This window comes from Meleagris gallopavo, chromosome 2 (assembly GCF_905368555.1).
Source record: "Meleagris gallopavo chromosome 2, MGAL_WU_HG_1.1, whole genome shotgun sequence".
Lineage (NCBI taxonomy): Eukaryota > Metazoa > Chordata > Aves > Galliformes > Phasianidae > Meleagris > Meleagris gallopavo.
Genome location: NC_139405.1, coordinates 92,232,975 through 92,259,499, shown reverse-complemented (window position 1 = coordinate 92,259,499; position 26,525 = coordinate 92,232,975). Strand labels below are relative to the sequence as shown.

At 35.3% G+C, this 26,525-nt stretch overlaps 1 protein-coding gene across 2 annotated transcripts in view; it reads left to right on the top strand.

Moving 5' to 3' along the window:
* The window catches only part of MYT1L (myelin transcription factor 1 like), a 127,176-nt gene that overhangs the window by 50,777 nt on the left and 49,874 nt on the right, over positions 1-26,525 (top strand). The window contains exons 6-14 of one of the 2 annotated variants that reach the window (XM_085217965.1): positions 2,554-2,688; positions 5,243-5,333; positions 7,592-7,699; positions 10,835-11,046; positions 16,808-17,055; positions 19,352-19,588; positions 21,352-21,473; positions 21,835-21,897; positions 22,386-22,454. In XM_085217965.1, coding sequence (XP_085074091.1) covers positions 2,554-2,688; positions 5,243-5,333; positions 7,592-7,699; positions 10,835-11,046; positions 16,808-17,055; positions 19,352-19,588; positions 21,352-21,473; positions 21,835-21,897; positions 22,386-22,454 — 1,285 coding nt within the window. The remainder of the gene's footprint in view (positions 1-2,553; positions 2,689-5,242; positions 5,334-7,591; positions 7,700-10,834; positions 11,047-16,807; positions 17,056-19,351; positions 19,589-21,351; positions 21,474-21,834; positions 21,898-22,385; positions 22,455-26,525) is intronic. The other variant, XM_085217966.1, reaches the window with a different exon arrangement.

Here is a 26,525-nt window from a genome sequence, read left to right as displayed (position 1 = left end):
GTCTTGAACCATTAAGGGACCACTAACTATTTTTTCCTTGCTGTTTAGAGCTTTTGTCTGAAAATTTGTGAATTGAAACACCTTTTGAGTCCTCTAACAACCGTCATTCAAGCAATAGGTCTTGTGGTTGGCAACCCTGCACATAGCAGGGGGGTTGAAATTAGATGATTTTTGTGGTCCTTTTCAACCCAGGCCATTCTATGATTCTGTGAATATAGCCATTGTGACATGGAGTGAAGAAATGTTGCAGAATTAAATAACAGTATGCAATATTTCTCCCCTTTGGCAGTAAAGAATTTGCAGAAGAGTATCCAGTGTTCTGTAAAAAGTTATGGAAAGTTTAGTCAGATGTCTTCCATTAAAAGCAATGGGAAATTTTATGTAAGTTTTGAAACAATTATGAAGAGTATACAGCATCTTTTCTGACTCATTAGACCATAAAGGCTCGTATGTATCTGATACTTACTATAACTTTCCAGCAGTCTTGAATACAGTAGAGAATTGTCTTGACGCTTTAAGTGTCAGGATCCTCAATTGCTCCAAATTAGAATATCTTCATTAACCTCTGTGGAGCTATGGCAGCATGAAGTAGCTAAAGTTCCTGTAGATTAAAATCTTTAAAAAGCCGTTATGGTCTATTAATCATCTACATTTTTTACAGTCCTCAAATATTGTTATATTTATATAATTTGTATTTCATTTACGTTACTTTTTCATATATCTAATACTTTTATGCATTCCAAAGTTCTTGACGTGAAAAGTTGCTTAGAACTGTGTATGTATGTAGCTGTGGGCTTGATGTTCTAGTGGTCTCAGCACAGGCCTATTTGGCAAGACCTCTAATCCCTCCTTTGACATTCACTCCTTCTGTGGCCTTGGTTTTAATCTTTTGATCTCTTTGTTTCAATTTCCTTAAGTATAAGGTTATGGTATTTTCAGGAGTGTTGTGATAACTCTATTGCACTTTGAAGATGGATTTGTATGTACATTTATTATTAAAGAGTGTAAAACAAAGAACTGTATTTTACAGTCAACATACAGGCTAAGGAAAATAAAACTTTCACAATTAGGGATTCCATTTGCAAAAGTTAAGCTTTAAATATTGTATTAAAATTGAAGAATGTATTTAAGACATGGAGAGTCACAGTGAGCTAAAGTATTTTGCTAAAATGAAGGCATTTCTGAAGGATGTGGAATGTAAGAGTTTATTTGCACAAAACTACCGGAGGGAAATCAAGGAAAAATAAGTCCACAACTGAATATGAGCTCTGGATTCTAAAGCTTTAAAAAATGGATTGTGTGTGAAGATCTGCAAGTACTGAAATTGCCACTAATTGCACTGAGGGCTGCATTTGTTAAAGCTGAGATGGCATTTAACGTAAGAAAGATGCCATGGAAAATGCATAGCAAAATTCTGTTTTCCAGAGGAGAAAGCGTAAGTCCTGAAGCAGAGCAATGATGAGAACAGGAAAATATACTTAAATGAGGATAACTCTGACTGGGTATTGAAAGGATGCTGAACTGAAAAAAAAAAAAAAAAAAAAAAAAGTTTACTTTGACCCAAAATGGTAGCAGTGAGAGTATTCTGAATTTTAGTCCTTCAGTACTAATGTAAACATTTGTACTAGTCTCAAAGTTTGAGTACTGTGGTCAAGATGATGTGATATGATATGTATCATGTGCTGGGCTGGAAGGCTAGTAATGTTATTTACAGATGTTCTGTAAAAGGAAACCAGCTGATGAAGTATGCGAACATATTCTAGTTCAGGATTGATTTCACCAGCAGTTCCACTACTTGGCAGAAAACTTCATCTTCTTGAAAAAAAGTCTCTTCAGACTTTTCATTGATTTGTAGACAGAAGATCCAACAAAATTCTAAAAGATCGTTAACCTTTTAAAGTTATGAATATTCAAGCAGGATATATTTTTGTTATAGCCCAAATTTCCACAGCAAATACTATGTTCTGTAATTCTGATTACATTGTTTACCCCACCTTAATTTATTGAAGAGAAAGGATTATGTACCTAATTTATACTGCTTTATAAGGAATTTAAAGAAAATGGAGTAATCTGCTTGGAGAGCCTTGGAAAGGGGATTTATTTGTGCAGAATCTTTGAATCATTATGCTAAAGAGCTGGGTTTGCTACTGTCAGGAATTGAACTTCTATGACAGTATGTTTGTAGACTTCAATATATCAGGCAAGTAAGAATGTAAAGATGGGAAACTCCAACTAAACAGTTTCCAAATGACCTTACACCCTTGAGCTGATGCTTGCCAGCAGAACATTGATTGACAGTGGTATGGCTTTGCTATAAAAAGGTCACTTTCCAATCACTCTGGATGGGTATTGCTGTGATCATAGGACTCTGCAGTCTGAAAATGATATAATGGGATAAAAGTTCCAGAACTGTGTTAAGCAGTAGTGGTTTCTTTTTTTTCTTCTAGTTTTTCTTATGAACATTTACCAAAGAGTAAATGACATGATTAAATGAACCTTCTTACAGAAATGTGGAAAGCATCATTCACTTGACACATTTGTTGTAAATTATAGATCCCTCAAGAACAGAAAAGAAAGAGAGCAAATGTCCTACCCCTGGGTGTGATGGAACTGGCCATGTAACGGGGCTTTACCCCCATCACCGCAGTTTGTCAGGATGCCCACACAAAGATAGGGTCCCTCCAGAAAGTAAGTTCACATTGTTTCATGGAAACTGGGGATAAAACTACAAGGATTTTTCTAGCATGCTGTTAAAACTTTTTATTTTAAAAGTTAATTTTATTTTTTCAGTATGGTTTGTCTCAACTTAGTCAACTGTTCTGTGTTACAATTTTTTCCTTTATTCCATCGTTTCCATTCTCTACTAACTTTTACACTAAAACAACAACTTTTAAAGCTGTATTCTTTGATTTTAATAATGCTAGATTATTCGTGTAGATTTATTTAGTCAACAGACAAAAAGGTTTCACGAAGATGTGCACTGCTTTTACTTCTGCGTGCTAACGTCATATGAACTGTCTCTATTGTCTTGTACAGGAATAATTTTATTTGAAAAACTTACAACCCCTTTCCTCTGTTGTTGTATCTTAAACATAATTTATCTTAAACCAATTGATATTATTAAAAATAACAATTTGGCTATCTACGCAGTTATAGAACTCAGGATTTTGAGCAATATTTCCCTGTCAGTTACATGGAAGGAATTTCCTGTCATGTCAGTGGATTCTGTGCAAAGGAAATTCACCCATCCAGACATAGATATAACATAAGGCACAGGGCTCCATTTTTTGAATTCACCTCCTTGATTGGTAGAAATGGCATAGTTCTCTTGAAGATAATTGCTCTATGCTGCTATACCCCAGGCAGGTGTCTTGCTAAGCTCCAGTTATATTTGAAACTAATTTCAAAATGGAGTTATTCTGTTGAATCCTATGGGCCTAAAATCCCTACTGTCCATTAGCACTTACAGATCTAACTTCAATGGAGTTTTAAGAGGCAAAAGGAAACATTAAAGACAGGACTGTAATGATCTACAATTTCCCAGGGAAACTAAATGCTGAAGGACAGGAGGGTGGAAATAGATCAGTGCACAAAGAGAAGCAGAAATAAGAAGTCTTCTCTTTCATAGTAGACTGGCTTCTTCCAGAAGTAATGAGGAAGTGCTTTAGGAAACTTTGATGCATCTTGGTTGATCTCTGAACACAGTAGATCAGATAGATTTATTCTTCACTTTGTAAGAACCCTGTAAGTTTCCGCAACACAAGTATTCTTTCAGTTGCTCAAAGTTCTCTCATTTTTATAAATGGTAAATAAAAAGCTCTGTAGGAGACTATGCAAATCAAAGAAGAATATAGCTTTAAACTGTTTGCATGCTCTTGTACCTACTAAAATGGAAAAGGTGAGCTCATCCTTTTATTTTTTTCCTGTGATGTTGGCCTTGTGAAGCATGTTTCAAGAACAGCCTTAAATAGTAGGAATTTCAGAGTAAAACTGCGTACATGTTTTAGTACACTGATGATGGGATGATGATGATGGTTATCATTTAATCAGTATATGTGGTTTAAATTTTCAGTTCTCTAAACAGTATTTATTCCATTTTTTACTCAGTCAAGGAAATTATTGATTCTGTTAGAACTTTTTTTTGAGTAAGAACTAAATGCAGATTTCCAGACTAGTGCTTGAATGAGAAAACGAGGAATTTGCAGGAGTTGGGTAGCCTCTTTCCATAGAGTAATATATTGTCATCTGGCTCTGAGATGTGGATTCAGATACGTCTCACATAACATGGAACTGTGTCATGTAACAAAAAAGCTTGTGATAATTTGGAACTTCTTTGCTTGAGTTTTGATTCAGAAAAGACCTGCTCTCAGCAGCTGTAGGAGTTAATTTTCCAGCCAGTTTGCAATGGAAGCAGATGTAAATCAGTTTACTAGCTTAAGTTTGTTCCACTTGTTTCTTTTTCTACAAAGGTTGGTTTGTTTTTTTTTTTCCTATTATTATTATTATTATTATTATTAGTTTTTGTTTTTGTTTTTCCACCATCCCTCAATTTTTTAACTGCTTATTTTTAATTTTTAGTCTTTTTTAACAAAAATTCTATCAATTGCAGTTTTCATGTCTGTGGAAAATACGAGTTAAAATATGAAAGGGCCAATTCTACTCATCGTATAGACATAGATATCCATGTGGATGTGGGCAGAACTGGGCCCTAGATCAATTGGGCTGTCCTGTAGTTAGTATCAAATTCTAATCAGTGTTGCATTGAGGCGTATTTCAAGCAATCCAGTGTTCCACCAGTATAACTTGAGAGCAGATTTTCATTCTCGAGCTTGATACTGTGTGTGTAAAGTCATATATTCTGAGTGCATACATTTTCTGGAAGAATTTTTGTAGTCCATAACTTTTTACTGGACCGTTGCTAGCTCGCTGTTCGCTGTTGAGCAGATCTTTGCTCAGTGTTTTTTGTATGAGGATGTGGGAAGTCTTGTGCTTCATTGTTGCACTAGAGACACATTTGATTATAGGTTCTGTAACCTTCATAACTTTCACTGTTGCCCTGTGTTAGAGTATAGGGTCACAGTACTTACTTCCCTCATCAGGCTATGTGTGTCATGTGTATTTTGAGGAATGCTGGTTGTTAATGAATCCTGCTTTGTTTTAAAATGGTTTCATATATACTGGGATTTGATTTTTTTTTTCTTGTTTTCATACTCTGCTGTTTTCTCTTACTCTCCTTGTCAAGTTCTTGCCATGCATGAAAATGTTCTTAAGTGTCCTACACCAGGCTGCACAGGCCGGGGCCACGTAAATAGCAACAGGAATTCCCACCGAAGGTAAGGATGCCATCACTGGACACCAACCTAGAGGGAACAGTGCCTCCAAACTGCAGCCCTTCTAGCAGTCCATGGCAGGGGGGGAGTGTGAATGTGTGTTCTGTTGTGTTGTTTCTAAGATTGACAGATGGTGCATCATGTGCTTTATCTGCTTTAAAGAGTTATATTTTTTCATGTGTTTTCTGAGGAGGATAAATGTTGCATTTGCCTCAGAATGGATGAATTGATCTGCAGAATACATTTCAAGCATCCTTAGCTTTTGGGGTGTTTTTTTTTGTTGTTGTTGTTTTGGTTTGGTTTGGTTTGGTTTTTTTTCTCCTTTCTGTTTTGGTATTAGCAGTGATGCAAAGTGAGTATGACTCCCTTATGGGCATGTCACAAGGAGACTGAAGGATCTGCCAATATCATCAAGACTAGGGCAGAGTTCTTGTCCTCACACTTCACTCTCTTCAGAGAATATATTGCATGAAAAATTCCAGTCTACTTCTAAAAATGATTATTTTTTTATACATGGGAAACAGCATTTTAGGTACACAAGCATTGTAAGAGATAACTTTTCTACTAAAAATATGCTTTTGACCCTGTAGTCCTCGTTCACAGCTAAGAAAGATTATGAAAATGTCTCACTACATTAAAAAATTAGAAGCTAAAAATGTTCGATATAAAAAATCAAAAAGAGATCAAGAAAAAAGGTAACTTTTCTGTAGTTTCCTAAAATTACTAATAGAATCTTACAGAATGGATGCAATTTCCCTTTAAATTTTTTTAGACAAATAACAAAATTATCAAAATATTGCTGCAACTTTTAGTAGATCATAGTATTCTCACAAAATACAAGATCTTATTTCTTTATAGTTTAAAAAAAAACAGGAAATGTGAGTGGAGGGTATAAGGATGCAAGGTTCCTATTTAATTCCTTTTTTACTGTTGACTGTAGCATCGATGCATAAGGGACTACACAGGTACTGAATGCTCAGTCTTGTCAAGCTCTGCCTTACTGGAGTCCTGTGTATTTACTGCATGCCTCCTGGAAGACTCTTGTGGGTACCTTACCCTGTACAATAAGCTCTGGTACCCCTCTCTTCTCCGTAGTGATGCTGCTGTTAGATGCGGCAAAATCTCTGAGAAGATGTCATGGGATTTACTACTGCTTGAAGCAGTATTCACTTCAGGTTGAATATCTACTAGATTATTAGAGGTGTCTGGAGAAGAGCGTGTCAATAGAGAGCAGCTGCCCTCTGGCATGACTCCAGAGCCCCCTCAACCTTCTGCAGAGGTAGGAAACTGAAGAAGGGCTGAAAGGAGCAGTCTGCAGTCTCTGCTCACCTCCTTCTGCAGCTTTTGGGGCATTTTGCTCTGCTTCACTATTTTATTTTATTTTTTTTTTTCCCTGTGGAGAAGGGAACATCTGGGAATGCACTGATTTGCCCTTCATTTTCTTTTCCTGTGGAGAACACAGACAACTGTGGTCACATAAACATGCAATAGACCGTGACAAGGAAAGGATCCCCTCATTGTCAGGTCACAGGTTTTTACAGCTTCACTAAGAGCACCATCTGCTGGCATCAGATACTTATTTTTTACTGTTCTGCATCTTTTTTTCTTTTTTTCTTTTTTTTTAAAAAAAGGCTTATTTTAGTCACTGCAATAGTAGTTCAGCATTTGCCAATTTAATTGAATTTCAAGTGCAGAATTTCCTTTCATGTTATATCATCTATTATTAGAAAACATACCTTAGTGCTTGAATTTCATGAACAATCACTAGGCATAATATATCTAAGATGTAGATTTAGAGACCTTAGACCAAATTTTGCACTCATTTATATAATTTGCTTTTGATGAAGGTGAATAAAATGTGAAGCAGTGCAAAATTTGGCCTACATGGTGTTTAATCATCCTTAGAAGCCATTTCATTGACAACATTTGTAGATTCATAAAGGTTACAAGTCTGCTAACAGAGCTGCACAATAGATCCCAGGTTATATTCTCCTCTTTTACTGGTATGTTCACTGGCTGACATCCATAAATAATCTACCCACATACAGTCAGAGAAGAACAGTTCTAAGATCTACCATGTAACTTGGAAAACAGAAGAAAGGAAGTCTATAGAAAATACACATGACCAAAAAGCTTTTGGAAAGTCTTTTCCTTCAGATTCATCCTGATACAGGCTAAGGAGGAGAAGGAGTAATTGGATCAGTGCTATAATGTGAAACTACGCAGGACAAGAAAATTAAATTTCCTTTCTGTAATTGCAGCCTCTCTGGATGTCCTATTGCTGCAGCAGAGAAACTGGCTAAAGCTCAAGAGAAGCATCAGAACTGTGATGTGTCAAAATCAAACCAGGCATCAGATCGGGTTTTAAGGTATTAGAAATCACTATAATACTTATTATTATGCAGAATTCATCACACATTCACTTAATCTGAGAATTTATATTTATATACATTGTATATACATATATATCTCCTTTAAAGAAGAGTTAGAATTAGGGCTTCTGGATCCAATTCTCACAGAGTATGTTTCCCACTCAATTTACATGGGGGAGGGTTGGTAATTATTTTGGCAAATACATGTAAAGCTGAAAAGCTCATTTTTGTCTTAGGCATTGTTTGGTGTAAAGATGACTGCTGGAGTGCAAAGTCTAAGAACAGTGTGAAAAAAGTTGGTATCTTTTGGGAATAAACTAATATTTACCGGTAAGTCTTGGTTTTTTCAGCAGGCTTTTACTAGTAAATATCAGTTTAAATTAAACCAGAAGCCCTATTTGCATTACCAAAATGGTTGCAGACCTTTTTAACAGGACGCTTGGAAAAATGATGAATACAGCTTAGATCCCAAAATAAAGTCAAGTGTAGTTCTTTGTTCCTCTATTCACTTCCAGGAAGGATGAAAAGAAGGAAAATTTGTGCTAAATTTTATATGATCTTGAACCACTTTGACATAATCATACTCCTTCTCTCCATCCATATATTCGTTATTAATCCAAAGCTATAACCAGCTTTCCACTATTGTCTCCTCTTTTGAGATATATGGGTGGAAAAAATACTGTTTCTAAGGAGCTGAAGTGTGAAGGATACATGTGAAAGAACTTCTGCATGATTATTCCAGCCTTGTACTGATGATGCCCCAAGAGCTGCAGAATTTCTCAGTGGATACTGCGGTATTTGTGGGCTGGGACAGGTACATCCCTCTCAGCTGTCAGGAGGAGCATGGAGGAAGTGCCACAGCTTTAGTTCCCAACATTTCCTATTTACCCCATTAGTTTCTAAGTATTGGATTATCTTCTAGATTTGAAATCTGATAGGGTTGCTTAAAATGAAAGTTTGTATTATCAAGATTATTCTTTGCATATTCTCTTAAGCTTCATCTAGTCATAATATTTAAAAACAACAACAACACTATTTTGACAGAACTAAGAACACAGATTTATTGCTCACATCTGTGGATCTTTTTTTCTTGGGCCTATTGACTTATTTTCTTTCCTTGGATTGTTTTTGATTTTTTTTTTTTCTTAACTGCCCCTAATTCAGATTATTCTACTTTTCATGTAGCATCCCAGACAATTTTCTTAGAGAAAGATTCTTAAAGCTTATTAATAAACAAGAGTTTTTGTTAGAATAACATAGTTTCTCATTGGTGGAAAAAGGCAAATAAGAAAATGCAGTGGTTTTTATCACTGTTCATTAGGGATGCCATACAAAGAAGACAACTGCTGAAAAGCAGCATCCAGTTTGCTGGAAAACTCCTTAGGAAATTGCACTGCAGTCTTAATGTTGCTTGTGAGTCTGCCCTGTGTTTCACATTTTATCAGCAATTCAGATAATGCTTTCATCTTATCTCCTGCTTCCCTTTTACCTTTAAGTCACTGAAGTATTTGAGGAAGAACTTGGGAGTTAATTATGATATTTACATGCAGTCAACTAATAGGGAGACAGTGATGTTCTGAGACTAAATCTTGAATATTTGTCTTCATTCCAGTTTCCACCCCACTTTCATTTAGAATTTCTCAAAGAGAAATCAAATTCATAAGAACTCTGTTCCACAGCAATTTCGGATTTACATTGAATGTACAAGAACTGAACTACATTTTTTTGTTAGCTGAACATGGATTGTCTTGAGGTAGAATCAAAATAAATTCATATCAACTCATTGTGTAAATGCTCTCACTGTGCTTTGGAGGAAGAAATATGCAAAGAAGTGAGCAAACATAAATCAAAGGAAATAGTATGACTAGTGATTTTTTGGGTGCTCTTTACATAAATATCCTAAATTATATGAAAATGAATTGATTCAGATAACACATAATATTTAATATTCAAAATCTAATTCTTAATAGATAACACATTCCATTTTGCCAACCTTGACTGAGTTAATGATCTTACAACTGTTCCCTCTATTCTCACTGGTTGTAAATGTAGTAAAGAAAAAAAAAAAGAGAGAGAAAAAAACTTGACACTATGATTCTTGATTCCAGCAGAAGCACCTAAGGTGTACTGTTAATCGTCTTTACTTCCTGCTAAATGCAGTAGGTAGGCAAGCATCACTGCATAGAATCTGCTTCCTATGACCTGTTTATATAACACTTTCTTGTGTAGGAAAGGTTTGCAGGATCTGACCTTGCCTTATTCACTGAAAGCTGATGACTTCTGTGTCCACATGCAGAAGACAATGTGATAGTGGAGAAGTTCACTACAGCATTCCTTAACTGAGATTTCACAGCTTTTTTCAAGGGCCTGAAAGATCAATTGGGACTTTTCCTGACTATCCTCTCTGATCTTAAAGGAGAGAGAAATTTAGCTGATATAAGTTTATTCTGTATTCATTCAGATAACTTTCCTTGAGGTATTTGTGTAGCAAGAGTTGCAGCTCCTGCCCAAACCTTGCATTTAAGGGTAAGCAGGACATATGAGGCAGCTGAACGTCCACAGAAATAGTGAGAATATCCTGTGTATTTCTCAGCATCAACCTGGAACTCTATACTGAAGGATGAAACAAGACTAACTCCTTTGGAAAACATACAGGAGAACAGCATGCAACTCTGTTGAAAAAGATTTAGAGGAAACTCCATTAATTAAATCGAGCTTCCCGTGCCTTTCTTTTCTTTTTTTTTTTTTGACATTTGAAGGAATTTGTTCAAACTTCTTCTTCTGTCAGTTCACTTGTCCTTTTTTGATTCACCTCCCAAAAAGAAAATGTTTGCTATGTGATGCAATTACAAAGGGAAAGTGGAACCGTGGGGTATTTTAAAACAGAATTTTAAAATACTTTTAGATACAGAATACATTTAGCTGTATTAGAATTAATTTTGTCTAGGCTTTGTTCAAGAAAATATGTATTGTTTGTCTGCTGAAAATAACCAAACAAAGCAAATGCAATAATATATTGCTGTCTCATGAGTGCAAGAAATAACTAAGATTTTCTAATCTGAACTATAAATTATGCACAAACACAGTAAACTGAACTGCATCTAACAAACTTTACATATCTTTAATTTCTAGGCCCATGTGCTTTGTTAAGCAATTGGAGATCCCTCAGTATGGCTACAGAAACAATGTCCCCACCACCACACCCCGCTCCAACTTGGCCAAGGAACTAGAGAAATACTCTAAGACTACGTTTGAATATAACAGTTATGACAACCATGCCTATGGCAAGAGAGCCATAGCTCCCAAGGTGCAATCCAGGGATATATCCCCCAAAGGATATGATGGTAGGAGGTGCACACTCTTATACATGAGAGACAAGTTTGCAGTTAATCATGTTGTTGTATATGTAAACATCATATAAATAAGACATGTTTTCATGTTCATATAGTATTATGAGGAATGCTGTCATGTGTAAGTTCTTTTTAAAGGCCTTTATAAAAAGCGTTGTTTTATACGGTGCTTGCTTCACGATTGTTGCACTGGCAAAAGAACATCTCCACCTATTATGCTCCTGGGATGTGTTGTGATTGCAGTAAAACTAAGGAATAGAACTAGTTCTTGTGATGCAGGAACACTACATTATGTTGCTGTCTGGGAGACCTGGCCTCATGGGTCACATTACGATTCTCATTTCTGTACAGCAGTTCAAGTAACTCAGAAAGATAACATACGTACTCTGTGGGGATGTGGAAGTAGAAAACCTGGATCTCGTTGCACTTCAGAAATCTCTGCTATTTACTTAATGAGGCATTTGTGCTCTTTTTATCCTTGTGAATACACCTGTAGAGTTCTTTGGGAAACCTCACACTACATTTAGAAATAGACTGAAAGGGGCTTCAGTTCAAATGAATAGAATAGTGTCCATCAGGCAAGAGGATTTTCATTAGAGGACGAAAATGAACTACATGATGAACAACGCAGGATTTGGATTGTAACTTATGAGGACGTCAAGATTTTTTCAGGGCAATACAAATTTTATATATATGTATATTACGTGTATGTATATGATATAGTAATAAATGTGTCCTTTTTTTTTGTTGTTGTTAAAATATTTGATGCTATTCACTTACTACTGTAGGAAATTTCAAGTAGATGCCAGATTTTTGGTTAGGAAAGCAGAAATAAATATACTACATAAAACAATTTATGCTGTTGCCTGAGCACAGACTCTGACATTCAAAAATAGGCAAGTGGAAAAAGGGAAAATTGATGCAGCTCCCACCTTTTGGATATTTTGTTTTCTTCAGAATCAACAGGCATATTTTTCCACCACAGCAAAAAGGAGAAGAGGTATGAAAGGCAACTTATTTTTGAGTAAAAGTGTCTGTTTTTCTTCTCTCATACACTCATCACATTTGCCTGTGTCAGATTAAGGGCTTGAGCATTACTAAAGGTAATGCACTAACTGTAACTGTGGTTAGTAAGTTAATGATATAAGAAAAACTTGCATATATGCTCTGTCTACTCTTGCAAAGGGCAAGAATCAGTGTGTTACTAGGGAACCTGTGAATATGCGTATGTATGGATCAAATTACTGATGTTTGAGCAAGTAATGCATATTTTTCTCATTCAAGACCCTATTTCAGCAAAGAATTAGAAAGGGTACTTTTTTCCAAATCATCAGAATTTGAAAATACATGTAGCATTAAACACAAGTTCAATAGCGATCTTAAATAATGAAATATTTGAGTGATATAGCTGTCTTTCTACATTCTCATCTTCCTTTGATATGAATTCGAATTTTACTTTGGGAATCTTTTTGGATTGGGACAAGCTTGTTTCACTGCTCAGTTATCTAAGTCACAGGGGACAGAGGGACACAAAATACACGATTCATGCTAGTACAGCAAGTATTCATTATTCTTGTGTACTGAGAAAACTGATGCTCATTACAACTGGAGCAGGTTGTTTGACAAATGAAGGCAAATTTCCAACGGATTTACTCCATACTACATACTCTGCAGGAGGTGGCACATGCTGTAGCTGCATGTGATGTGTGTCTTGTTTGACCAGGCAGATATGCTGACTTGATCCCAGGCATCATTTAAGTTTTTGTTTGTGACCAACCAGTGATATTCACAAAACCTTTAGAATCCCTAGATCTTTAATATTAAATAATCACTCCATCATGTTTGTCTTAAATGGACAAATGGCTTCAGAGTTCCTCAGGAAAATCAGTTAAAGAATAAGTAAAATTCTGACACTGACATTCAGCAGGACAAAGATTTTGTTGACAGCTATTGGAAATAGTTGAATATGAAGGCAGTTTCAGAAAGAGTCTCTTAACTTAAAAGAGCCACTATTCCTCAAGAAATTTTGCAGCATTTCTAAGTGATTTCATAGTTGTGTGCAAAATAAATTATTAATTATTTGTACCAAGACCACTGTGGAGGTACTGTGTGTACACTTCTTACATGTGTTGGCACATACACATTTATATGAGAGCAGATTATGTTTTGAAAAGTATTTTCATCTTGAAAATACTGAAAGAAAGCCTAAATTTTCTGGGGAACTTGCATCTAAGCAGCAGTCTATTTTTTCTGACCAAGTAAGAAGTGACAAACACTTTAGGGATATGAAAAATCAATAACTTCATGTTTCAGTCTTATTTTTAATTGCAAGCAAGCATTGTATTTTCGTCATCAGAGAAAGGCATGTGTTCAAGAAGTGTATGGCTGTGAGTGACATGAGCATAAATATACCCTTTGTATAGTTTTCTTGATTTTTTTTTCAGTAAGCTTTAACAACAAACAAACAAAAATGGATACTTTGTATTGTGAGATAGAATGCTCCAATAACTCCTGAAGAATAAGCCCTGGTTGTGTTTGCGTATTTACCTTATCTTTTATGCCAGTTAACATCTTGGGGTTTATTGGGTTATTGGTATATAGCAGCCAATATAAAAAACAGCTAGACTCAGCATGCAGAGGAGATAGCAGCCCTTCCAGTTTCTCAGATGATGACAGAAACTCCTCTCATCCCACCAATAATGGTGGGACCTTCTGTCAAAACACTGAGAAAACATTAGGGGTGGGATTCGTCTGACCATATCTAGAATTCTATTATGTATACCACCTATATCTGAACTAATCACCATTTTCAGATCCATAGAGGAAGATAGATGCTTCTTTGATGCCGTTCATCTCTCCTGAGGTACACATTTAATCTAGGTGCATCATTGCTCAAAAGTTCTAATTTTTTCTATTGCTGATAGAGAAAGCTTATAGTGACTAGATCAGATACCTGAAATAACGTGAGATTAATATCTCACTGTGTGAGTCATAAAAATAATTGAAACTGCAATTAATGTCCTTAACAAGTTCAGTATTTAGGCAATACTGTGGATGGGGTTCTCTGACTACAGTTAAATTCCATTCAGAATATCAGAGTTTGCTCCTTTAAGTTGTTGAGATATCTCCCACTCCTCTGTTGTTAATTAGAAAGAGGAGCCTGTAGACTTAGAGATGTTCTCTGTAATTAGCCCCTAGACATGCCTGGTGGACAGCCAGTATGCTGGAAAAACAGTGGATTAGACTTGTATCCTTTATTGATGGAATAATAATATATATTATCATATCCATCTTTGGTTTCACTGCTGGATCATGAAGCATAGGTGGACTGGAGAGCTCCAGAATCTTGTGTCACAGAGTTGGGCTATGTAGCAAGCAGAATTGTGTGATAGTGAAATAGCGTAGCTTCCCCTTCCTTAGCAATGGACTTGATTTAATTCATTATAAATTGGTGATCTTTGTTTCTCCTGAAAAACTAATGTGGGATGAGCAGTCTGGGCTATATGACTTGTTTTAAAACGTGCACTTACAGTTAATTTAAAATAACCATGGCCATTTCTCTCTGAGTTTTGCTTAAATCATTGGTTATCTAAAAGCTAAGAACTGTGTAGCATGCATATAGCACTTTAAGCCTTCAAAGTGTTTTGCAAGTGAATCACAACACAACTAAATTTTAGAAGGAATTTTCTATTTATAGGGAAAATGAATTCAAGGGATAATATAGCTTGACCAAGGCCACAGAGGAGTCCATATCAGAGCCTGCATGAGTTTCTGATGGTTAGTCCTGTATATAAAGCTGCCTATTTCCTCCCTTTAACACACATTGTTACATATATGATTTCACATGTAGTGTGTCTCTTACGTTTATTTAAATGTGACCTCCTGTGAGAAGACTAGAGTTCTTTTGCAAGTAACATAAGTCTTATTTGTTCATATAAATTTTGAAAGATATTTCTAATTTGACATGCTTAGCTGTATAGGGTGCTTGCTGTGTTAACACAGTAGAAACTGAATTATTCAATTATTTCCTTCCTTAAATATAGAAAAATTCTTGTGTGTATTGGATGTCATTACAAAGTAAGAATGGATAAATGCTGAATTTTTAATGACTGCCACTGACTACTGTGTTAATAATGAAACTCTGGAGAAATTGTTCGCAGGTTTATTATTAGTGGATACCCTGCAAAAGTAGTGCTACTATGTGTTTAAAACAAAGAAAAGTGATGAATGTTCAGCATTAGCTTCACTTAAAAAAATCACACCCTGTGCATTATGTGGCTTTCCATCTGTTATGAATTAAGTGAAACACTATTTCCTTTACAGTAAAAATAGCACAGTGATTTTTTCATTTTTTTGAAGGAGATGACATAAGCTCTAGCAGAGATATTTTGCTTTCTGATTCTTTTGAATACTACCTGCCTAGCACAGCAGCCTGTGGTTCACAAATGGGCTGTGCTCATGGGAGCAGATTATTATATGTATGTCTGCTCAGACAAATGCACCTGAAGAGTCTGGCATTTAAATGGAACCCATCACAGAAGAGCTCTAGCTAGAATCTGACCTTTTTTGTATAGCTCTCTAATCAGCATGCTAGTTTGTTATTGTTATACTGTGCTATATGGTATGATCTCTGCAGTATACATTTCCATCTTAAGGGGGAATAGTCACGGTAATACCCATTTATGTATCCTATGACCTTGACTTTTATGTGAGAATATGTAAACTTTTAGATTTTGGAGACTAGCTGACACCTTCTTGCATTTTATAGAAGTGCTTTTAAATGATATATATGGGGGAAGGATTGAAGAAATAAGTGAGCTAATATAACTGTTTTGCATTATTATTATAATACATTTGGCTGTAAGGAGCATGTCTTAATGCAGTGCAGCAGTTGTACATTGTATTTAAATAGAATGCAAGTGAGCTTTGTCAGTGCGTTAGTGGTTTCTGCCAGTCAGAATACAGTGCTCTGTATCTCAGTATGACCAGTAATGAGCATCTTTGGCCCTTACTGTTTTTATAAAGAATTGTAAGCACTTGGGGTGTTTGAAGCTGGGGGTGATTCACTTAAGATTGTTTCTGTTTATGCAGCCATTGCTTTTGCCTTTGTGAGATCCATGGGATAATTTACATGCGGCCACTTTCTCTCTTCTTTCATCATGTTCTTGTCTTCCTCTCCTTTCTGATGGCCAGTCTCCTAGTGTGTATAGGAAGAAAAGTCCTTTTAGGAAGTGTGAAGTGTTTAAGAATATACGGTTAGCACTTTGGTCCAGAGACCCAAGCCCTTTCAGTGTGCTTGATGTCCAGTAGCCCTGGGGAGTCTAGACCTTAAAACTACACTTGGTCATGTAGCTGTGAAAGATTTTATAATGTTATGTTGCCCCTCATAAATAAAACTGAACAATCTGAGCAGATTCTACCTTTTGTCTGATTCTATATGTGGGTAAAAGCAGTGTTTCTTTGAGTTTTTATTGTTTTCTAAATCCAGCCTGTTTGTCAGAAGAATTCATGATCACATCATACAGATTTGTACGGGGGATTATTTCATACAAACTCATATATTTAGCATATAAAAATCACAGGCAGAAATCAAGAAATACAGCCATCATTCTTATTGCTTTTTTTTTTTTTTTTTTTTTTTTGGTATTGGTTACTGTTGCTCATTATAAATTTCACCTCCAGCAGTTTGTTTTTCTCTTCACTTATGCAGAATGCTAGTTCTTTTGAGTCATACTTGTCATATTTCTTCCCACAGCTAAACGTTACTGTAAGAATTCAAGTCCAACCAGCAGCACAACAAGCAGTTATGCCCCTAGCAGCAGCAGCAATATGAGTTGTGGTGGAGGCAGCAGTGCCAGCAGTACCTGCAGCAAGAGCAGCTTTGACTACACTCATGACATGGAGGCAGCGCACATGGCTGCTACTGCAATTCTGAATCTCTCCACCCGCTGCAGGGAGATGCCTCAGAACCTCTCCACTAAGCCTCAGGATCTCTGTGCAAGGGTAAAAATCAGTAATTCTGTTTGTTGATGGAGATTCGTCTTTACTGCACTAGCTTTGTGCCTCTGATAGAAAGAAGAGTGTTTTTGTCTTTTTTTCTTTTACTCAAAATTAACATAATCTCACATTGCTGCTAAAGCAGGAAAAAAAAAAAAAAGGAAATTGCTCTCAAGTATCTTGGGAAAACCCGATCGGTATATAAACCGAAAGCATGACAGCATGTACTCCCTCGTTTTTTAATTTGTCTCTTACTAGTGAGATCTGTAATTATAAAAGATGTTTGAATTGCTCAAGTGGTATTAATTGCACTACAGATTTTTTGCTAAACACTATCTGATTCATACATTTTGTGAGAAGATCAAGATTTAATGATATAATTTCATTTAAAAGTTGTATATGAGACCTAAGTTTGTAAGATCTATTAAAAAGAAATCTATGCTGCTTGTATGCTAGAATTTCCTGCCTGTGTATGGTATCACAGTTCTTAAGTCATTGCATTAAGCATTTGAAACAAACAATAAATCCTCCAGTACATGTGATTTCAAAGGTGCTTAGCTGGTGCAGAGTCACTGATGTTCTTCATGTTCATAGTCTCAGTTTGTTATGAAATGACTGTAGAGACAAATAATAAACATTGTTAAGCTTTATATACTAAAAAAAAAAACCAGTATGCTATAAGCATTCAGTGAAGATTTAGCAAAATATTTGTTTTTTAATTTTAAACATTACTTTTTGACTCTGATAGCTACTGAAAGATTAGTATTTAATATACATCAACAAGCAGTACAGTGATACCTATGGGAGACCACTAGATGGCTGAGTAGACAGATGCAGTGCAATGGGAAGATTTTTATTGTGCTTATAGGAGGGATTTTGAGCTGGCAGACATGTTCTTTTCTTCTTCATTTAGACAAAGGTTTCTTTACTTTCACCATGTAAAAGCCTCTAGAAGTTTCATAGGAAACTAAACCCTTAGCAGCAGATACTAGCAATAGAACCCAATTCAATCTGAAATGGTTGGTGACTGTTTTCAGATGCTGCTTTTTACATTAATTTCTTTAGTAATATTGAAGAGATAAATCTCTTTCTGAAATGTAAAAAATACAGTTGTATTCTATATCAACACAATGTAAAAAGTTGGAATAAAATATCTTTTTTCTTATATGTTAAAAACAGAAGGTGCCTCTTTCCTAATGTTTCGCCCTATGTAAAAAATGGATGAATGACTTCAAGAGAATTAACAAATATTTTCTAAGTAAAACTAGCAAGATAATATCAATTGTATTTATGTTATGAGAAAAGGCAGTAATTGATCAAAAAGGGATTTGCATTCACAATGCTTTCCTGCAGCTCTTCTGTTACTAGAGGGTGTCTCTAGACATACAAGGAGTCAGTAGCATTCACACTAGTTTTGAAACCAAATTTCTTGTGCTTCACTTTTGAACAGATCAGTGATTATTTGTGGGCAGTTTTATTTTATTTGCTCTTTTTTTTTTAATCCATTTTTGTTTTAACATCTTTTTTTCCTAAGAATATGAGACAACACTTGTTTGTTTCTGTAAAGGAGTAAGTCAAAGCTTGTATTTTGCAGTACCTTATTTGCTACACAGAAATTGTCACAACTATTGCGTTACCTAAATTTATTCATTATAAAGGCAGATATACAAAATGCTAATACTCTTACATCTGCAGTGAAGGAACGGAGAAATTTAAAGGCATTTCCTGTTCCTGTAACGTTGCCAAATATTGTCCAAAAGACTTATTTTGGAGCCCTATGTTTCTTTTTAATTCCTTGACAGTATCTGTTCAAGAACTGACTGTTAATGCTAAATACACAAAGAAACAAATTTATTTGATGCTAGCTACTTTTTTTCCCTCTAATCACCTGGACAGGTGTCAGGACTTTAAACAAGAATTAGGCAGATATTAACTCAGAGGTATTCACTGTCACAGAGTAGACCAAGAAGATAAAGACAACAACAAGAAAATACCTTCAGAGATTTCTCATTTTCATCTGTTTTTTTTTGCACCTGTTTTTCTGGATGGTGGGAGAGCATAATGAAGGCTCTTGCCCTGTTCCCCTAAACATCAGATTAGCCATTCAGGAAGAAATCTACTAGAACAGCATTAATGTTGTGTAATAGCATCATGCTATGTGTGGGAGGGGGCTCAATGCTTTCAATCTATACAGGAATGGAAACACATTTTATTATTCTGCTAGGCAATCAAATATATTGAAGAACACAGAGAGGTTTGATAGTGTGAAGCTAAATTAACAATATTTTTCTTCTTTTGACAGAATCCTGATATGGAAGTCGATGAAAATGGGACCTTGGACCTGAGTATGAACAAGCAGAGGCAGCGAGATGGTTGCTGTACCATTTTGACACCACTGGAGCCAATGTCACCACAACGACAAGCTGTGATGAACAACCGCTGTTACCAACTGAATGAGGGTGACTGCTGGGACTTACCAGTGGACTACACAAAAATGAAGCCCAGTAGGATAGATGAAGATGATTCCAAAGAGATTAATGTATGTCTTTTTTATTTAATCGTTCTCATTCAATCTACTTTTTGTAATCTATTGCATTTCTGATATTTTGGGGGAAAGAGGAAACAAAAGTGTTAAAATGGTGGTTTTCTACCAAACAACTTCTGCTGGTTAATCTTTAGAAATACATCATGCTGACACACATCTGATCTGTGACTAAGTTCCATAAGACAACATTTGAACCATGAATTTGAATCATGTTTTCTAACAGTATCATCTTTTTAACAAATATTTTCTGCTGAAAAGATGTTTCACTTTATCCAGATTATGATATTCTATATAAGCAAGTTGACAGAACTGTGCAATAGTGGGATAATCGGCTCTCAAGATAAGATATCCCACTGAATCTGAAAACCATAAATGATGTGCTGAATGTTTGAAAGTATGTATTGCTTAGAAATCAATTTAAACAAAACCATCAGACTGTAATGTAAGCTTTCAACTATTTCAGCTAATCTTCTTCTAGATTACTTATGTATTCCTGTTAGCTCTATGTGTGAAAGTGCCTGTATTAATGAAGTACTTTGTTTAAATAATTATACAAAGAAGGGGTATTTGAAATTGGTATTACTTTTCAAGTCAGAATGCTAAGAAAACAGCAAGACCCTTTAAACAGAAAAGGCAAATAAACAAAATAAGCTAGTGAATTTATGTTTCAATACTTAGATCATGTGGGATGTGTTCCTGTGTGAGCCAAGACACTGAAATAAACCTGCTGACAAGTTTTAATGCCACTGATTTTGTTCATCAGGTTTCAACTCTTATCCACTGTATAGCTTACAATGCTACATTCAATATATAATAGATGTTTGGAGACTTCAGTACATTGTTCTATGTTTTTCCTTGGTGTAAACTATTAAAATTAGGCTAATAATTTGTGTGTGATGGATTTCAGACCTATTTTAATTAAAACTTAAAACTAAATTCAATGCCTTTGACACATATAACAAAGTAACATTTCCACTGTATACTGCATCCATTCTATCTGTGTTATTAGTCACAGTTCTGCTATTAATTTCACTGGAATTAGGAAATCTATCTTTATCAATGAAATATGAGGTGAAAAATACAATATGAAGTGTTTCTCAGAGCAAACATAATGATACATTTCTGCTGTGGTGTTTGTAGCACCATCTGCAGGGATCTCTAAATCAATGCATTTAACTACTTTGTTCCCGAAATAGACAATTTAGAATTACTGAGTGAATCAGTAATGTTAATTCTAAATTATATAATTACATTTTGCCAGACAGATCCATTGAGGTTTGCCCCAAAGTTACAGTTACATTTATTCCTATTTCATCTTTGGTGTGTTCTAAACTATTAATTTAATAATAATCTAAACTTTTATTAATAAATTAAAGTTATTAAAATGGCTCTTTGGTGAACCAGATGCTACATTTATTCTTTATTCCTATTCCTCAGTTTTGCAGTGTCTTTAGAGAAAGTATTAACTATTTATCTTAAATGAAAATAATACATCAGTTATATAAAAATCAGTCTTTTGCTTTTTTTTTCCTTAATTAAATAGCCTAATTAATTCCCACACACTGCAAAGTCTGCATCAGAATATGCAAGGACTATTTAAAAGTTTGATAGGTGAAAGAATATGAAATAATTTCATGGTTTTTCTCCGATGAAGTAGGATGAAAAAGGAGATAATCTCTGATGACTCTAATTCGTAATATTTTATGAAAGTTGTAACCTCACCTAGCTGAGATTAATGCTCATATATTTGCCTGTAGCCAGAAGATTTGGATCCTTTCCAAGAGGCACTTGAAGAAAGAAGGTATCCTGGTGAAGTTACAATCCCAAGTCCTAAACCCAAATACCCTCAATGCAAAGAGAGCAAAAAGGATTTAATAACGTAAGCATAATGTGAGGTGAAATTATTTTTCTCCTTTTAACCTTTTCTCTCTTGTCTTTTTTAAACAAACAAGTACATATACGCCTTGCAGTATGAGCATGCAACATTTGCAGCATATAAATGTTTCAAACTGCCAGTTAAGTAAAGTGATAAGCTAATGTGTATTTGCTTGTTCTTAATGATGCTATATTGTATTGAGACGCCATTTTCATTTAATCCTGTTCATTTTGCAGCTTTTCAATTAGGATGCTTAAAACCCCTTGCAGTCATTGCAGCTAAACTGGAAACAATGAAACTTTTAAAAGCTTTTTTTTTAAACATACTTACTATTTTGGCTGTTTTTGTTTTTGTTTGGTGGCAGATGTCCAACACCAGGGTGTGATGGGAGTGGTCATGTGACTGGTAATTACGCCTCACATAGAAGGTGTGACTTCATTTTTTTCATGGTGGATTCTGTCTTTTCAATTTATTGTTTTCAGCTTACCTCAACAATGCTGTCAAAGTAAAACGTTGAACTATGTGTTAACCCTTTGAGTAGTATATGTTGATCTTAAAAGCATGCTAATTTGTGTGTTGTATAAGCGTCTTTTATTTTTAAATAGATTACTAAAATTTCCAAAGCATTCTAAGCATTTAAGTAGTTAACCCAGGAACCACAAATATTTTTGTTACATTTTACTAGTTTATAGAGAAACAAAAAAAGAACATTTACAGTATGTAATTTTGGAAGTAATGTTGATATCTAAATATATTCAGAGGGTTAACTATATTACAAAATTCAATATTACAGCACTTGCCCCATCGCTTTTCTGCATTACAAACTTTTACTTTTTAATTTTTATGTTGTGTTTGTTGGGAACGTTCAATTAATAAGAAGATTAATTTACTTGTCTGTCCTACCGTGTCTTACAGTTTGTCTGGATGTCCCTTGGCTGACAAAAGCATTCGAAGTATGCTGGCCACAAGCTCACAAGAACTCAAGTAAGATATAAAGAACAAATATTTTCCTTATAAATATTTATTTTACTACAAACAGTGTATAGTTACGTCAGAAATTAGAAATGCAGTCTATCTGGAGAGCTGCTAGATGCTGCAGAGGTGGTTGATCCGTGCTTGAGAAGTGTGTGATTTCTCTAGAAATTCCACATAGGCTGGGTCTATACGTAAATCTGTTGACGTAGTATTTTCTTTTGAGTATTCATTAAGCGATAGCGGTGAAATTCATCTAGATGTCTGAACTCCAGTTCTTTTCTGAACATTTGAATTTGCTAGTTAGAACAGAGAATTCTCATGAGATTAGAATGATGAAATACTTCTGACTATATAACTAGTGAAATGATATTTCTCAGAGTTAGGCTAGAGGGGAGAGGAAACAGTCTGTTTCTTCCTAATGCTTGCATAATCTTCCCCAGGTTTGTATCACTGTTAATGGCTTAATGCATTTTCTCATTTGACTGTTTCTTAGTATCAACTTAGTTATTCCCCTACTTAAAATGCATTCCTCACAATTTTCTTTCAGTTCTTTGAAATGACAGTTGTGAGCCTTGAGAATTAAAGAATTGTGAGACAGGTTCAATCTGTCTTCCTGCACCATGTGCTTGATTGGAATTCTGTATGTTGAAGAACTGTAGGGTTTGTTAGTACTACGAGTTAGTGGTATTCCTGAGATGGTAATATGGTTAACATGGAAAGATTTTCATAAGTAGCAAGAAAAAAATTGAGTAGGAAAAATATGAATGGGTAGCCTATGGTGCTATGCTAAGCATTATTCTGTCTTTACCATACATTATTGCCTTAACTAGAATTTCTTGAGTTCAGTACTTTGATGAAAAAAACAAACTTTAACTTGTGGGAAAGATAAGAAAGCAAGCACGAGAAACCTACTGAAGTTAGATATCTCTCTAGTCTTACTTAATCTAGTCACTAAGTGCAAGGATGAGATACAAAATTCACATGTATTACCCCTCCAGTCTAAAGTTATTTTTTTGAACTGTCAGTTCAGATTGTATTGCTATCTTTTGCTAGAAGACAATGTGATATGCAAAAGGAAAGGCTGTAAATGAGGTCACTGAACATATATATATATGTACATAATCATAAGCAGAATGTGGGTAAATAACCCCAGAGAAACTCAGATTTTGGCCTGACTTTTTGGTTGGCATGTGTTGTTGATGATCAGGGAGCCGCAATTACATAGATAAAGCTGTTACGTAGACAAGACTGTAGGGGCAGCCGACATAATACTTTAAGTACATACTTTGCTGCTTTAACCCTTTATAAAGTTTAGTTAAGTTGGGAAAGTGTTCCGGGATGATCCCATTCCTCTACTTTTCTCAAATATCTACAGTCAAGCCTACTTTATGTAGACCAGTGGGAATAAAAGATTGCTTGAACTTGATTCCCACTCCTTTCTCTGCCATTTTCTCTACCTATTTTGAAAGCAAAGAAAACAAGATTAAGTCATACTTAAAATTACAGATACAGGTTTAGCTAACCTATAATTCCTACTTACTTAGGAGTTATTACTGTAGTACCTACTGCACACATTAAAACGCTGTTAAATCAGTACAAATTTTAGAAAGTGATAGAATTTTAGGCTCACTTAACTTGGATCTCTTTTGCGTCTTCGTTACAAGGCAAATATTCATTTTCTGATCACTTATTTTTCCATTGGATAACAAATAGTATGTTGCACTGGACAGTCAGTAATAACTTCTTAAGCAACTAATGGGTTTCCTTTGTTTTCCTCATTATCCCATGTGTGGCCCCGTTTGTTCTTCACTGCACTTTTCTCAATCTGTACTTTCAGGATATGACAACTAATTCACTCACATACGTGTCACTAACACCACACCTGAGTGTTTCCTTAATAATATATCTTGGTAATAAGGGGATTCATTTATTTTCACTTGGAATTAATTTATTTTCACCTGCAATTATACACTGAAATAAGTCAGGGTTGGTATTAACACTAGTTCAAAGTGAGAAAATTTAACCATATCATTTTAATTGCTCAATTTGATACTTACAGGACTCACCTAGCTCTTCACTCTACAGAGAACTGTATATATTCAAGGCCAACTTCCCAGTGAATTCTGTTGGAGCTGTGGGAAATAGGCTATTCTACACAATGAATGGTTCACCAATTTGTGAAAATGAATGAGCTGTACAGAGAAAGCAGAATAGAGTCTGGTGATCCAGAACAGCAGTTACTTTCTCTCCCCCAAAACTCTTCATACAGTTCCACCTTCCACTTGACCCAGTCACTCTGTCTTATTTCCTTTATCATTTTTTTTTCTACATTTCTCCATGTTTCAAGCTCCTTGTCTCATCAGCCCATTCCCTGTCTCCATCACATTAATGTTCTTATTGTTCTCTGCTACTAAGCCATCATACTGAAGTTGGTACAAAGGCATATACTCAAAAGCAGGGATGTAGGAGTCCTATGGATGATAGCATCCTTTATACAGCTCTCATTTCTGCTCTTGTTCTCTGCCTGAGAGGGGAGGAGATGTGATCATGTAAATGATAATGCATATGGGCATAAAGCAGCTAAACCAAAGCTACATAAGCAACTTTGATTTGGGAATTTTTAAACTGTGAAGTACTTCATTTACATTTGTTATATTTTTGTGTGAGAGGTTTAGGAGAGTAATTTCCTTGCTTTTAAAAAGAGCAAGCTGAAAAGAAGCAGGAAGTCCATAATGTGGGATCCTACTGGCATCTTGAGGCTTTTGGTGTCTGCTGTATAGATCACCTGAAGTACTGTGATAGAATACAGCGGTGAAAGGTGTAGCACTCTGATGGATGGGCACCAGAAAGAGGTGGGGAATGTTGCTAATGCATTTCATAGATATTTGCTGACAGCAAAAGAGGAGTGAGTATCGGCAGATCTGACTCCTGCCCTGGGCTTTAGAGAGAAATATAAAGGCATTTTTTATCTGTATCCTAAGCCGAGATCCCTTCTGTCCTGCTCTTTCCAATCTGTACTGTTACTGTCTCTTCATCTTTTATTCCTCATTCTGGTTTTCATGCAATTATTTCCAGTCATCTATAAAGAATTCAACCTCTTCAAAATTTCTGGTAAATACTTCTCCAATGTATATTAGACAATGATTGATAGTTTAGCATAGAGTTGATAGTGTAGTATAGTAACTTTTTGTACTGCGTAATTTGGGACACTTTCATAATTTTTTCAATTTGCCATATAGCTCAGTAGCTCATAGAGAAAATATTATATTTGTGCTAGTGTAGCCTTTATATCATGTTCTATTAATCCACAGTATCCTTGTGTGTACTGTAACAACACAAATCATAGTGCAGCTTTCTAACTAGAATTCTGCTAGCACATTGGTGGTGTTGTTTTTTTTTAACTTCTTCGTAAAATAAAATATAGCACACACTGGAGACTTCAAATAATGCTTATGATCTTGTCATAATCAAGATAACTGAAGAATCAGTAAAGGTTAGAGAAAAAATATCTTCCTGTATTGCCTTTTGGGTATTATAGCTCTAAAAATTTCATCACTCACATTTCCTGGCTTGCAGAAAGATGACACTGTCACTCAATTAAATTGTTCCAGGGTTATCCTAATTATACCTTACCACCCATACTTCACTTTAAGACTTCTTTTTTATTTAAGACTGTGAAGATTGTGTGACTCTCCTCTTTTACCCAAAGTCCAGCTGAAAGCTTCTGTCTTTGTGCACAGTTTATTGACAGGTCAAAGCAGTTAGACAGGTTGGTCAATGCTCTCATTGGCATAACAAAATAGAAATAACAAAATAATTTACTTGGTTTTAATTATGTTACTGGTTTGATTAAGAGTTTCTGAAGAAATTAATATCTGACAGGAATCCAAGGCTTCCAAACTTTAATATTTTGGTTATAATGCTTGTGAAAAGCAACATATTGATGAGTAAACTTGACTATGATGGCAAAACAATTAACAGCCCATCTAGTGATAGCTAGCAATATTAAAATATTCATAAGTTAAATCCAGCTTAATCTTACCTTGAGGCCTTTCCTAATCATTTTTCCTTATTTACTGC